We start from the raw sequence: 13,627 nt of genomic DNA, 5'->3' as shown, positions 1-13,627 counted from the left end.
GTCCCTAGGTTTCCTTCCCAAGGTTGTTTCAGATAAGAACATTAATCAAGAAATTGTTTTTCCTTCTTTGTGTCCTAATCCTTCTTCTCATAGGGAGCGTTTGTTGCATAACCTGGATGTGGTTTGTGCGTTGAAATATTATTTGCAGGCGACTAAGGATTTTTGCTTGGCATATGAGACTGCTGGACAGCAGCCTCCTGAGAAAATCACGGCTCATTCCACGAGGGCTGTTTCATCTTCTTGGGCCTTCAAAAATGGAGCTTCTGTAGATCAGATTTGCAAGGCTGCCACTTGGTCATCTTTGCACACTTTTTCTAAATTTTACAAATTTGATACTTTTGCTTCAGCCAAGGCTTCTTTTGGGAGAAAGGTTCTTAAAGCAGTGGTGCCTTCTGTTTAGGCTAACTGTCTTGTCCCTCCCTTATCATTCGTGTCCTCTGGCTTGGGTACTGGTTCCCAACAGTAATTATAATGATCCGTGGACTCACTGTGTCATTAGAAAGAAAACAAAATTTATGCTTACCTGATGATAAATTTATTTATTTCTTGACACGGTGTGTCCTCGGCCCGCCCTGTATTTTTCAGACCGTTTATTTCTCCAACATAGGTGTGTCCGGTCCACGGCGTCATCCTTACTTGTGGGATATTCTCTTCCCCAACAGGAAATGGCAAAGAGCCCAGCAAAGCTGGTCACATGATCCCTCCTAGGCTCCGCCTACCCCAGTCATTCTCTTTGCCGTTGTACAGGCAACATCTCCACGGAGATGGCTTAGAGTTTTTTAGTGTTTAACTGTAGTTTTTATTATTCAATCAAGAGTTTGTTATTTTAAAATAGTGCTGGTATGTACTATTTACTCTGAAACAGAAAAGAGATGAAGATTTCTGTTTGTATGAGGAAAATGATTTTAGCAACCGTTACTAAAATCCATGGCTGTTCCACACAGGACTGTTGAGAGGAATTAACTTTAGTTGGGGGAACAGTGAGCAGTCTTTTGCTGCTTGAGGTATGACACATTCTAACAAGACGATGTAATGCTGGAAGCTGTCATTTTCCCTATGGGATCCGGTAAGCCATTTTTATTCAGACAGTAAATAAGGGCTTCACAAGGGTTTATTAAGACTGTAGACATTTTCTGGGCTAAATCAATCATATTTACACATATTTAGCCTTGAGGAATCATTTAATCTGGGTATTTTTTGTAAAATAATATCGGCAGGCACTGTTTTAGACACTTTATTCTATAGGGGCTTTCCCTAATCATAGTCAGAGCCTCATTTTCGCGCCGGTATGGCGCACTTGTTTTTGAGAACAGCATGGCATGCAGCTGCATGTGTGTGGAGCTCTGATACATAGAAAAGTCTTTCTGAAGGCATCATTTGGTATCGTATTCCCCTTTGGGCTTGGTTGGGTCTCAGCAAAGCAGATTCCAGGGACTGTAAAGGGGTTAAATATAAAAACGGCTCCGGTTCCGTTATTTTAAGGGTTAAAGCTTCCAAATTTGGTGTGCAATACTTTTAAGGCTTTAAGACACTGTGGTGAAATTTTGGTGAATTTTGAACAATTCCTTCATACTTTTTCGCAATTGCAGTAATAAAGTGTGTTCAGTTTAAAATTTAAAGTGACAGTAACGGTTTTATTTTATAACGTTTTTTGTGCTTTGTTATCAAGTTTATGCCTGTTTAACATGTCTGAACTACCAGATAGATTGTGTTCTGACTGTGGGGAAGCCAAGGTTCCTTCTCATTTAAATAGATGTGATTTATGTCATAAAAAATTTAGTAAAAATGATGCCCCAGATGATTCCTCAAGTGAGGGGAGTAAGCATGGTACTGCATCATCCCCTCCTTCGTCTACACCAGTCTTGCCCATACAGGAGGCCCCTAGTACATCTAGCGCGCCAATACTCCTTACTATGCAACAATTAACGGCTGTAATGGATAATTCTATCAAAAACATTTTAGCCAATATGCCCACTTATCAGCGAAAGCGCGACTGCTCTGTTTTAGAAAATACTGAAGAGCATGAGGACGCTGATGATATTGTTTCTGAAGGGCCCCTACACCAGTCTGAGGGGGCCAGGGAGGTTTTGTCTGAGGGAGAAATTTCAGATTCAGGAAAAATTTCTCAACAAGCTGAACCTGATGTGATTACTTTTAAATTTAAGTTGGAACATCTCCGCGCTCTGCTTAAGGAGGTGTTATCCCATTTGGATGATTGTGATTATCTGGTCATTCCAGAAACACTATGTAAAATGGACAAGTTCCTAGAGGCCCCGGGGCCCCCCGAAGCTTTTCCTATATCCAAGCGGGTGGCGTACATTGTTAATAAAGAATGGGACAGGCCCGGTATACCTTTCGTACCTCCCCCCATATTTAAAAAATTGTTTCCTATAGTCGACCCCAGAAAGGACTTATGGCAGACAGTCCCCAAGGTCGAGGGGGCGGTTTCTACTCTAAACAAGCGCGCCACTATACCCATAGAAGATAGTTGTGCTTTCCAAGATCCTATGGATAAAAAATTAGAAGGTTTGCTAAAAAAGATGTTTGTTCAGCAAGGTTACCTTCTACAACCAATTGCATGCATTGTCCCTGTCACTACAGCCGCGTGTTTCTGGTTCGATGAGCTAGAAAGGGCGATTATTAGTAATTCTTCTTCTTATGAGGAGATTATGGACAGAATTCGTGCTCTTAAATTGGCTAATTCTTTCACCCTAGACGCCACCTTGCAATTGGCTAGGTTAGCGGCGAAAAATTCTGGGTTTGCTATTGTGGCGCGCAGAGCGCTTCAGATCTCACGGATGGAAAGTGAACGTGGAAAAGAGTTCTCTATCTCCGTCGACAAGAGTTCCCTTCTTGGGAACAATAATAGACTCCTTAGAAATGAGGATTTTTCTGACAGAGACCAGAAAAACAAAACTTCTAAACTCTTGTCGGATACTTCATTCCGTTCCTCTTCCTTCCATAGCGCAGTGCATGGAAGTGATAGGTTTGATGGTAGCGGCAATGGACATAGTTCTTTTTGCGCGCATTCATCTAAGACCATTACAACTGTGTATGCTCAGTCAGTGGAATGGGGACTATACAGACTTGTCTCCGAAGATACAAGTAAATCAGAGGACCAGAGACTCACTCCGTTGGTGGCTGTCCCTGGACAACCTGTCACAAGGGGTGACCTCCCGCAGACCAGAGTGGGTCATTGTCACGACCGACGCCAGTCTGTTGGGCTGGGGCGCGGTCTGGGGATCCCTGAAAGCTCAGGGTCTTTGGTCTCGGGAAGAATCTCTTCTACCGATAAATATTCTGGAACTGAGAGCGATATTCAATGCTCTCAAGGCTTGGCCTCAGCTAGCGAGGGCCAAGTTCATACGGTTTCAATCAGACAACATGACGACTGTTGCGTACATCAACCATCAGGGGGGAACAAGGAGTTCCCTGGCGATGGAAGAAGTGACCAGAATTATTCAATGGGCGGAGACTCGCTCCTGCCACCTGTCTGCAATCCACATCCCAGGAGTGGAAAATTGGGAAGCGGATTTTCTGAGTCGTCAGACATTGCATCCGGGGGAGTGGGAACTCCATCCGGATATCTTTGCCCAAATCACTCAACTGTGGGGCATTCCAGACATGGATCTGATGGCCTCTCGTCAGAACTTCAAGGTTCCTTGCTACGGGTCCAGATCCAGGGATCCCAAGGCGACTCTAGTAGATGCACTAGTAGCACCTTGGACCTTCAAACTAGCCTATGTATTCCCGCCGTTTCCTCTCATCTCCAGGCTGGTAGCCAGGATCAATCAGGAGAGGGCGTCGGTGATCTTGATAGCTCCTGCGTGGCCACGCAGGACTTGGTATGCAGATCTGGTGAATATGTCATCGGCTCCACCATGGAAGCTACCTTTGAGACGAGACCTTCTTGTTCAAGGTCCGTTCGAACATCCGAATCTGGTCCCACTCCAGCTGACTGCTTGGAGATTGAACGCTTGATCTTATCAAAGCGAGGGTTCTCAGATTCTGTTATTGATACTCTTGTTCAGGCCAGAAAGCCTGTAACTAGAAAAATTTACCACAAAATTTGGAAAAAATATATCTGTTGGTGTGAATCTAAAGGATTCCCTTGGGACAAGGTTAAGATTCCTAAGAGTCTATCCTTCCTTCGAGAAGGATTGGAAAAAGGATTATCTGCAAGTTCCTTGATGGGACAGATTTCTGCCTTGTCTGTGTTACTTCACAAAAAGCTGGCAGCTGTGCCAGATGTTCAAGCCTTTGTTCAGGCTCTGGTTAGAATCAAGCCTGTTTACAAACCTTTGACTCCTCCTTGGAGTCTCAATTTAGTTCTTTCAGTTCTTCAGGGGGTTCCGTTTGAACCCTTACATTCCGTTGATATTAAGTTGTTATCTAGGAAAGTTTTGTTTTTGGTTGCAATTTCTTCTGCTAGAAGAGTTTCAGAATTATCTGCTCTGCAGTGTTCTCCTCCTTATCTGGTGTTCCATGCAGATAAGGTGGTTTTACGTACTAACCTGGTTTTCTTCCAAAAGTTGTTTCTAACAAAAACATTAACCAGGAGATAGTCGTGCCTTCTCTGTGTCCGAAACCAGTTTAGAAGAAGGAACGTTTGTTGCACAATTTGGATGTTGTTCGCGCTCTAAAATTCTATTTAGATGCTACAAAGGATTTTAGACAAACATCTTCCTTGTTTGTTGTTTATTCTGGTAAAAGGAGAGGTCAAAAAGCAACTTCTACCTCTCTCTCTTTTTGGATTAAAAGCATCATCAGATTGGCTTACGAGACTGCCGGACGGCAGCCTCCTGAAAGGATCACAGCTCCTTCCACTAGGGCTGTGGCTTCCACATGGGCCTTCAAGAACGAGGCTTCTGTTGATCAGATATGTAGGGCAGCGACTTGGTCTTCACTGCACACTTTTACCAAATTTTACAAGTTTGATACTTTTGCTTCTTCTGAGGCTATTTTTGGGAGAAAGGTTTTGCAAGCCGTGGTGCCTTCCATTTAGGTGACCTGATTTGCTCCCTCCCTTCATCCGTGTCCTAAAGCTTTGGTATTGGTTCCCACAAGTAAGGATGACGCCGTGGACCGGACACACCTATGTTGGAGAAAACAGAATTTATGTTTACCTGATAAATTACTTTCTCCAACGGTGTGTCCGGTCCACGGCCCGCCCTGGTTTTTTAATCAGGTCTGATAATTTATTTTCTTTAACTACAGTCACCACGGTATCATATGGTTTCTCCTATGCAAATATTCCTCCTTAACGTCGGTCGAATGACTGGGGTAGGCGGAGCCTAGGAGGGATCATGTGACCAGCTTTGCTGGGCTCTTTGCCATTTCCTGTTGGGGAAGAGAATATCCCACAAGTAAGGATGACGCCGTGGACCGGACACACCGTTGGAGAAAGTAATTTATCAGGTAAACATAAATTCTGTTTTTTCTATAAACCTCAGGAACCTCTGCACCTTATATTACTTTCTTTCTCCTTTCCCTTTGGTGTAATGACTGGGGATTGTGGGTAGGGGAGTGGTATTTAACAGCTTTGTTGTGGTGCTCTTTGCTTCCTCCTGCTGGTCAGGAGTGATATTCTCCAACAGTAATTCTGATGACCCGTGGACTCGCCATTTCAAGAAAGAATTAAATTTATCAGGTAAGCATAAATTTTGTTTTTCTATTTCGGCAGCTTATTCATTTACCCTTTGCTTTAAAATAAACCGATGCAACATTTTAAACTGTCAGGTTTGAAAAAAACTTATTTATGGTACTCTGTAACAGGAAGCTATTTTTAGTGCCTCTCTGTGTCACAGTAGTAATTTGAGCTTGGCAGTTGTGGTCACATGACTGGCTTTACTTCATAAGGTTTCTGAGGAAAAAGTTGTTAAATGTTTTTTCTTAACTTTTCTCGCTTTATTTAAGCTGGGGATTGATCCTAATTTGGGATAAAATTTTAAAGTGAATTTTTTTCCTTGGCTTATTTTAATTGAATATTAAAATCTTTGAAACTTATCTGTACACAGTATTTACTGTTTCACAACAGGTCTGATATGGAGCAAGAGCCTGCTCTCATGAATTCATGCTTATTATGTTTAGATGCACAAATTGCAGCTCCTATGCAATTTTGTTCTTCATGTGTCAAGAAAACCTTGCAAAATAAAGGTAACATTTTTGAGCTTAATGTCTCTCAGTGTGATGATGTTAAAATAATACCTCAGCTTTCTCCTGCCACGTCCCAAGCCTCAATGGCATCACATGTAGTGCCCTGCGGTTCCTCTAACTTTTAGTGAAGTTTATTTAAAAGCAGAAATGGGAAAACGCAAGAGGAAATCTAGAAATTCAGAAAGTAAGGTGCCTGTGCTCAGTTCTGCTTTCTGTAGGTGAAATCTCAGATTCAGACAGTATAATTCATTCTTCTGAGACTGAGGTGGTATCCTTCAAATTTAAGCTTGAACACCTTTGTGTATTAAAGGAGGTTTTAGCTACTTTAGATGACTCAATACCCCTGTCGTTGTCACTCCTAAGACATCTAGTAAACTTTAATAGTTTCTTTGATGAACCTTCCACTTCAGGTTTTTCCTGTGCCGGACTGTGCTAGGGAGATTATCTCACAGGAATGGGAGAAACCAGGGGCGTCTTTTTCCCTGTCTCCTATTTTTAAGAAAATGTTTCCTGTCGAGGACTCCATTAAAGACCCTTGGTATACTGTACCCAAAGTTGAAGGGGCAATTTCCACTCTGGCTAAGAGAACCACTAATCCTATTGAAAATAGCTGCTCTTTTAAGGATCCAATGGACAAGAAGCTGTAGGCTTATTTGAAAAAACAATTATGTTCATCAAGGTCTCCAATGGCAACCTGCAGTGTGTATTGCCACCGTGAGTAGTGCAGCATCTTATTGGTTCGACGCCTTGCCTGATTCTCTTCAAGTAAAGACTTCCTTGTATGAAATTCAAGATAGGATTAAAGCTCTTAAGTTGGCCAATTCCTTTATTGCAGATGCCATTTTACAGGTTGTTAGACTAGATGCTAAAACGTCTAGTTTTGCTGTCCTAGCCCGCAGGTCATTATGGTTGAAATCCTGGTCTGCGGACTTTTCCTCTAAAGTCAAGCTTATGGTAATTCCTTACAAGGGCAAAACCTTGTTTCCCCTTCTTCGAAGCAGCAACAATCCAAGTCTTCTTGGAAACCCAATCAGTCTTGGAACAAGGGGAAACAATCAAAGAAACCCGCAGCTGATTCCAAATCAGCATGAAGTGTTTGCCCCCGATCTGGGATCGGATCAGGTGGGGGGCAGACTTTCTCAGTTCTCTGAAGCCTGATTACGAGATGTCCCAGATCCCTGATCTGTGGACATAGTATCCCAGGGTTACAAATTGGAATTCAAGACTTTTCCTGTCAGAGGCAGATTCCTTCTATCAAGATTATCTGCAGACCAGATAATGAGAGAGGCGTTCTTGAAATGTATAAAACATCTTTCCTCCCTTGGAGTGATAGTTCCAGTGCAGGAACAGGGTCTCTGGTTCTACTATTTGTGGTTCCCAAAAAAGAGGGAACTTTCCGTCCTATTCTAGACTTGAAGTGTCTAAGCAAGTTTCTCAAAGTTCCATCCTTTAAGATGGAGACTATACGCTCCATTCTTCCTTTAGTACAAGAGGGTCAGTTCATGACAACCATAGACCTAAAGGATGCGTATCTTCATGTTCCTATTCACAGGGACCATCACAGATTCTGGAGATTTGCCTTTCTGGATAAATATTACCAGTTCATGGCCCTTCCATTTAGTTTAGCCATGGCTCCCAGAATTTTTTCAAAGGTTCTGGGGGCTCTTTTGGCAGTGATCCATTCTGTGGCACCCTACCTGGATGACATTGGTTCAGTTGCCATCTTTTCAACTAGTAAAATCTCACACAGATATATTGTTGTCTTTTCTTCGTTCCCACAGATGGAATGTGAATCTGGTAACAAACTCCCTTTCCTCTGCTACAAGAGTAGGGTTCTTAGGAACCATCATAGATTCTCTATTGATGAAGCTTTTTCTGTCAGGAAAACAAAATAATTTCCTCTTGCCTCTCTCTTCTGGCTTCTGCTCGTCCTTCAGTGGCTCAATGTATGGAGGTGTAATCGGTCTGATGGTGGCTTCCATGGACATCATTCCTTTTGCTCGATTCCATTTGAGACCTCACCAGTTGTTCATGCTCAGAAAATGGAATGGCGACCATGTGGATCTATCTCAGGGAATAGAGTTAGATCAGTCAAGGGATTCTCTCCCGTGGTGGATTTCTCAGGAACATCTGTCTCAGGGCACATGCTTTCAGAGATCTTCCTGGGTGATCGTGACCACGGTCGCCAGCCTGCTGGGGAGCAGTCTGGAACTCGTTAAAAGCTCAGGGCCTTTGGATCATCAACATCTTGGAGTTTAGGGTGATTTACAATGCTCTATTGGCTTGTCTTCAGTTGTCCTCAGCCCAGTTTATCAGGTTCCAATCAGACAACATAACCTCTGTGGCTTACATCAATCATCAGGGAGGAACTCTGAGTTCCTTAGCCATGAAGAGATTACTCGGATTCTTCAGTGGGCAAAGACCCACAATTGCTGTCAATTGCTATCTGCCATCCACATTCCAGGAGTAGACAACTGGTAAGCGGATTTTCTGAGCAGACAGACTTTTTATCCCGGTCGGGGGGGGGGGACTACATCCGGAGGTGTTTTCCAGCGTAGTCCTCAAATGGGGGGTGCTGGAGTTAGATCTGATGGCTACCCGTCAGAACGCCAAACTTCCAAGGTACAGTTCAAGGTCAAGGGATCCCCAGGCCGTTCTGATAGATGCTCTGGCGGTTCCTTGGGTTTTCAGGTTGGCATACCTGTTTCCTCAGTTTGCTCTCCTTCTACGAGTCATTGCTTGTATTAAACAGGAGAGGCCATCAGTGATTCTAATAGCCACTGAGTGGCCTCGCAGGATCTGGTTTGCAGACCTAGTGGAGATGTAATCTCTCCCACCTTGGAGACTACCTCTGAGGAAGGACCTCCTGATTCAGGGTCCCTTCCTTCATCCAAATCTAATTTTTCTTAAGATGACTGCTTGAAGATTGAACGCTTAATTCTGTCTAAGCGTGTTTTTTCTGAGACGGTCATTGAGACCATGATTCAGGCTCACAAGCCTGTTACTAGAAAGATTTACCATAAGATATGGCGCAAATATCTTTATTGGTGTGAATCCAAGGGGCTACTCTTGGAGTAGAATTAATATTCCTAGAATTTTATCTTTTCTTTAGGAAGGCCTGGAGATGGGATTGTCCATCAGTTCCCTCAAATGTCAGATTCCTGCTTTATCAGTTTTACTACATAAACGTTTGACGGATGTGCCAGATGTGCAATCTTTGTCAGGCCTTGGTCAAAATCAGGCCTGTCTTTAAGTCTGTTGCCCCTTCTTGGAGCCTTAACCCTTTGGCTGCTAAGCCATTTCCCACCTGGGTGCTAATATTTTATTTTATATTTTTTTTATTTTTGAAATTTTTGAGAACATTTTTTTAACTTTTTTTTTTTTTTTTTTTTTACTGACCCCCAAGACTCACACTGTTGGGAAGGTTAAGAGATTACCTTTCCAACAATGGGTCTTGGGGGTCTGTAGCTGCTTAGATGGCCTCTAAGCAGCATGCCCCCTCCTCCTATACTTAACATTGTTAAGTATAAATAAAGTTGCGCGGTGACGTCATCACATTATTGCGTGTGACGTCACTGCGCATCACGTGAAGCCCCAGCGATGCCTGTCACTCTACAGGCACGATCGCTGGGGTAGGAGCAGTAAGGAGCCCCCAGATCTCCCTCAAGGTGGGAGAGTGCTAGTGACGGCTCTGAGCCGTCATTAGCACTCAAAGGGTTAAAGGGACACTGAACCCAAATTTTTTGTTTCCTGATTCAGATAGAGCATGCAATTTTAAGCAACTTTCTAATTTACTCCTATTATCAAATTTTCTTCATTCTCTTAGTATCTTTATTAGAAATGCAAGAATGTAAGTTTAGATGCTGGCCCATTTTTGGTGAACAACCTGGGTTGTTCTTGCTGATTGGTGGATTCATTTATAAACAAGTGCTTTCCAGGGTCTGAACCAAAAAATTGCTTAGATGCCTTTTTTTCAAATAAAGATAGCAAGAGAATGAAGAAAAATTGATAATAGCAATAAATTAAAAAGTTGCTTAAAATTGCATGATCTATCTGAATCACAAAAGAAAAAAATTGGATTCAGTGTCCCTTTAACCTTGTTCTTTAAGTTTTACAGCTGGCTCTGTTTGAGCCGTTGCATTCCATAGACATTAAGTTGTTGTCTTGGAAGGTTTTGTTTCTTGTTGCTATCTCTTCTGCTCGAAGAGTCTCGGAACTCTCAGCTCTGCAGTATGATTCCCCTTATCTTATTTTTCATGCCGATAAGGCGGTTCTTCGTACTAACTTAGGATTCCTCCCTAAGGTTGTTTCTAATAGAAATATCAATCAGGAAATTGTTGTTCCCTCTCTGTGTCCTAATCCTCCTTCTTCCAAAGAACATTTGTTACCCAATTTGGATGTTGTACGTGCTCTTAAATTCTATTTACAGGCGACTAAGGATTTTCGCCAGTCCTCTGCCCTTTTTGTCTGTTTCTCTGGGAAACGTAAAGGTCAGAAAGCTACTGTTACTGCGCTTTCTTTTTGGTTACAAAGTATAATTTGTTTGGCTTATGAGACTGCTGGACAGCAGCCTCCTGAGAGAATTACCGCTCATTCCACAAGAGCAGTTTCCTCTTCTTGGGCTTTTAAAAATGAAGCTTCTGTGGAACAAATTTGCAAGGCTGCAACTTGGTCTTCTCTACACACTTTTTTTCAAAATTTTACAATTTTGATACTTTTTCCTCGGCTGAGGCTTCTTTTGGGTGAAAGGTTCTTCAAGCGGTGGTGCCTTCTGTTTAGGACTGCCTGTCTTGTCCCTCCCTATTTATCCTTGTCCTCTAGCTTGGGTATTGATTCCCAACAGTAATTACTCAAGCCGTGGACTCGACATATCCGGAAAGAAATACATTTATCAGGTAAGCATTATTATTATTTTTTTTTAGTTTGACTAAAATTATCATTTATGCCTAGTGTGACTTTCTTTTATTGTTTTAGAAGTATGATATTGTAAAAAGATATCCAATTTGACTGGCTTACTGTGAATTCTCAAGATTACATTTTATATATTAACAATTACTACCTCTTTGTTACTCCTTAAAGGGACAGTCAAGTAAAAATTTAAACTTTCATGATTCATATACAGCAGGTCATTTTAAACTTTCCAATTTATTTGTATTTAATTTTCCTTGTACTTTTGGTATCCTTTGTTAAAAAACCTACTTAGGTAGATTCAGGAGCAGCAATACACTACTGGGAGCTAGCTGCTGATTGGTGGCTGCACATATATACATAGTCATTGGCTAACCATGTAATTTCAGCTATCTCCCAGTAGTGCTTTCCTCCTTTAACAAAAGATAGCAAATTTGATAATAGAAGTAAATTATAAAGTTGTTTAAATTGTATGCTCTATCTAAATCATGAAAGAAGAAAAAATGTTTCATGTCTCTAATATGAAATCCTTAAAGTGATAATAAATCCTAGTGTTTGTGAAACGCTAGGATTTTTTATTGCAACATATAAAGGGGACTTTCAGTCATGAAGTATAAAATACTTCATGCTGAAACTTTGTTTATTTGTCTGTAGCGTTCGCCAAGCTGAGCACCTCAGGCTGTCCACAGCAGAAAGCTATTTTTTCAATAAGGTGATGTTTCCACCTCTTAGCCAATTGCCGTGCGGCCCAGCTGGCATTATGCCGGATAGCTATCATGCTATTGGCCTAATATCACCTCACTGCAAAATAGCGTTCTGCAGTGGGCAGCCTGATGTGCTCAGCGTGGCAAACGCTGCAGACTAAGTATTTTTCAGCATGAAGTATTTTATACTTCATGACTGAAAGTCCCCTTTATTTGTTGCACTGGTAACGTCTAGCGTTATAAAAATACTAGAATTTACTATTCGCTTATATTGCTGGTTATAGAACCACAACACACAATATTAGTTCTTGAAGAGGCGTCATTACTTTTTTTGCAATAAATAAATAAATTAAATATCAAAACTACAAGTGTTTTTGTGATCAAAAGGAAAAAAAAATTCTAAACATTTTTTTAAATGGGTTAAATTACTTAAAACATGTCTATTTCCTTTCCTGCAGTCTGTGCCGTGGCTGTAAGAAATTGTCTGGAGTGTCAACAGCAGTTACATATAAAATCCACTGGAGAAAAGTTAAAAAAACAGAACGCAGGTCAGGGCTTAGCAGGAAAGTCGACTGCAAAGGTAATATGTGTGTTTGCATTCAAATAGCTTGTTAGAATTAAATGTGTTTTTGATTATGTTTCTGGCATGCAGCTATGTGTATACCAATATTAAAATCCATTTATTGCCAATGTATAAATAGCTAAATAGTTCACAACCACTAGTAACATCTTAATTTTATTTTATAAAACATATAAAATAACCTTTAATGAAATGAGATTTTACACCAAGTACATTTTTTATATAGTTTTATATAAATGTTTCAGCATAAACCATAAATATTACAATATATGGAGAACAGAAACCAGATTTTAATCATTTACAAATTTTGCAGGTGATCATGCTAATCTGAAACTGCTATAGAAACAGAACATGTCTCCATTGCAAAGTTTTGTTTTTTTTTCTTTACAAACATAATAAACTTACAGATTTGTCCAACCAATAAACATAAAAGCCCATCAAGAATTTAAAAAACAGTGGGACAAAGTTATGTCGCCTATAGACTGTTTCAAGTGACACATACGAAGCATGTTACAAATTCAAGAACATACACAAACTTATCTGATGATATCTGATATTAGTGCCTTAATAAAGAACAATCCCCCAAATTCAAAATGAGACCTCTCTTGAACCTCACCACGTATCGGAGGAAAAGGATTTATACCTCAAAACTTGAAACTTATATCTAAGGCAACCAGGAGACATACGTTAAGTGTAGAGCAATCTCACAAGTCCAGAACTTGAATGGGTAATGGTCTATCATAGGAAATGCAAAATTTAAAAACAATATTATATATTAATAAAGAGGGTGAGTCACCTCATAAGGATGCCACTGATGGTGCTTATGCAGCTTGGTGCAGTAGGGAAGTATATTTAGACTAGTCCTAAAGCCCGTTCACACGGGCCATTTTTTGCAGTACAGCGGTCCCACCCCTTGCGCTCTCTCCCTCCCCCTCTCTTTTGCTCTCTCTCTCTCCCCCCTCCCTTTTGCTTTCTCACTCTCCCCCCTCTCTTTTGCTCTCTCTCTCTCTCTCCCCCCCTCTCTTTTGCTCTCTCTCTCCCCCTCTCTTTTGCTCTCTCTCCCCCCTCTTTTGTGCTCTTCCCTCCCTTTTGCGCTCTCTGTTCCCCCCTCTTTGTGCTCTCTCTCCCCCCTCTTTGTGCTCTCTCTCCCCCCTCTCTTTTGCGCTCTCTCTCCCCCTCTTTTGCGCTCTCTCTCCCCCCTCTTTTGCGCTCTCTCTCCCCCCTCTTTTGCGCTCTCTCTCCCCCTCTTTTGCGCTCTCTCTCCCCCTCTTTTGCGCTC

General features: G+C 41.6%; 1 protein-coding gene across 2 annotated transcripts in view; it reads left to right on the top strand.

Annotated features, from left to right (window-relative positions):
* LRBA (LPS responsive beige-like anchor protein) overlaps positions 1-13,627 on the top strand; it is a 1,331,662-nt gene that overhangs the window by 110,135 nt on the left and 1,207,900 nt on the right. For both annotated transcript variants that reach the window (XM_053703733.1, XM_053703731.1), the window contains exon 17: positions 12,227-12,348. In XM_053703733.1, coding sequence (XP_053559708.1) covers positions 12,227-12,348 — 122 coding nt within the window. The remainder of the gene's footprint in view (positions 1-12,226; positions 12,349-13,627) is intronic.

The sequence above is a fragment of the Bombina bombina genome, chromosome 2 (genome assembly GCF_027579735.1).
Source record: "Bombina bombina isolate aBomBom1 chromosome 2, aBomBom1.pri, whole genome shotgun sequence".
In the NCBI taxonomy this organism is placed as follows: domain Eukaryota; kingdom Metazoa; phylum Chordata; class Amphibia; order Anura; family Bombinatoridae; genus Bombina; species Bombina bombina.
Note: the sequence above shows the minus strand (reverse complement) of the source record. Positions and strands in the feature narration are given on the sequence as shown.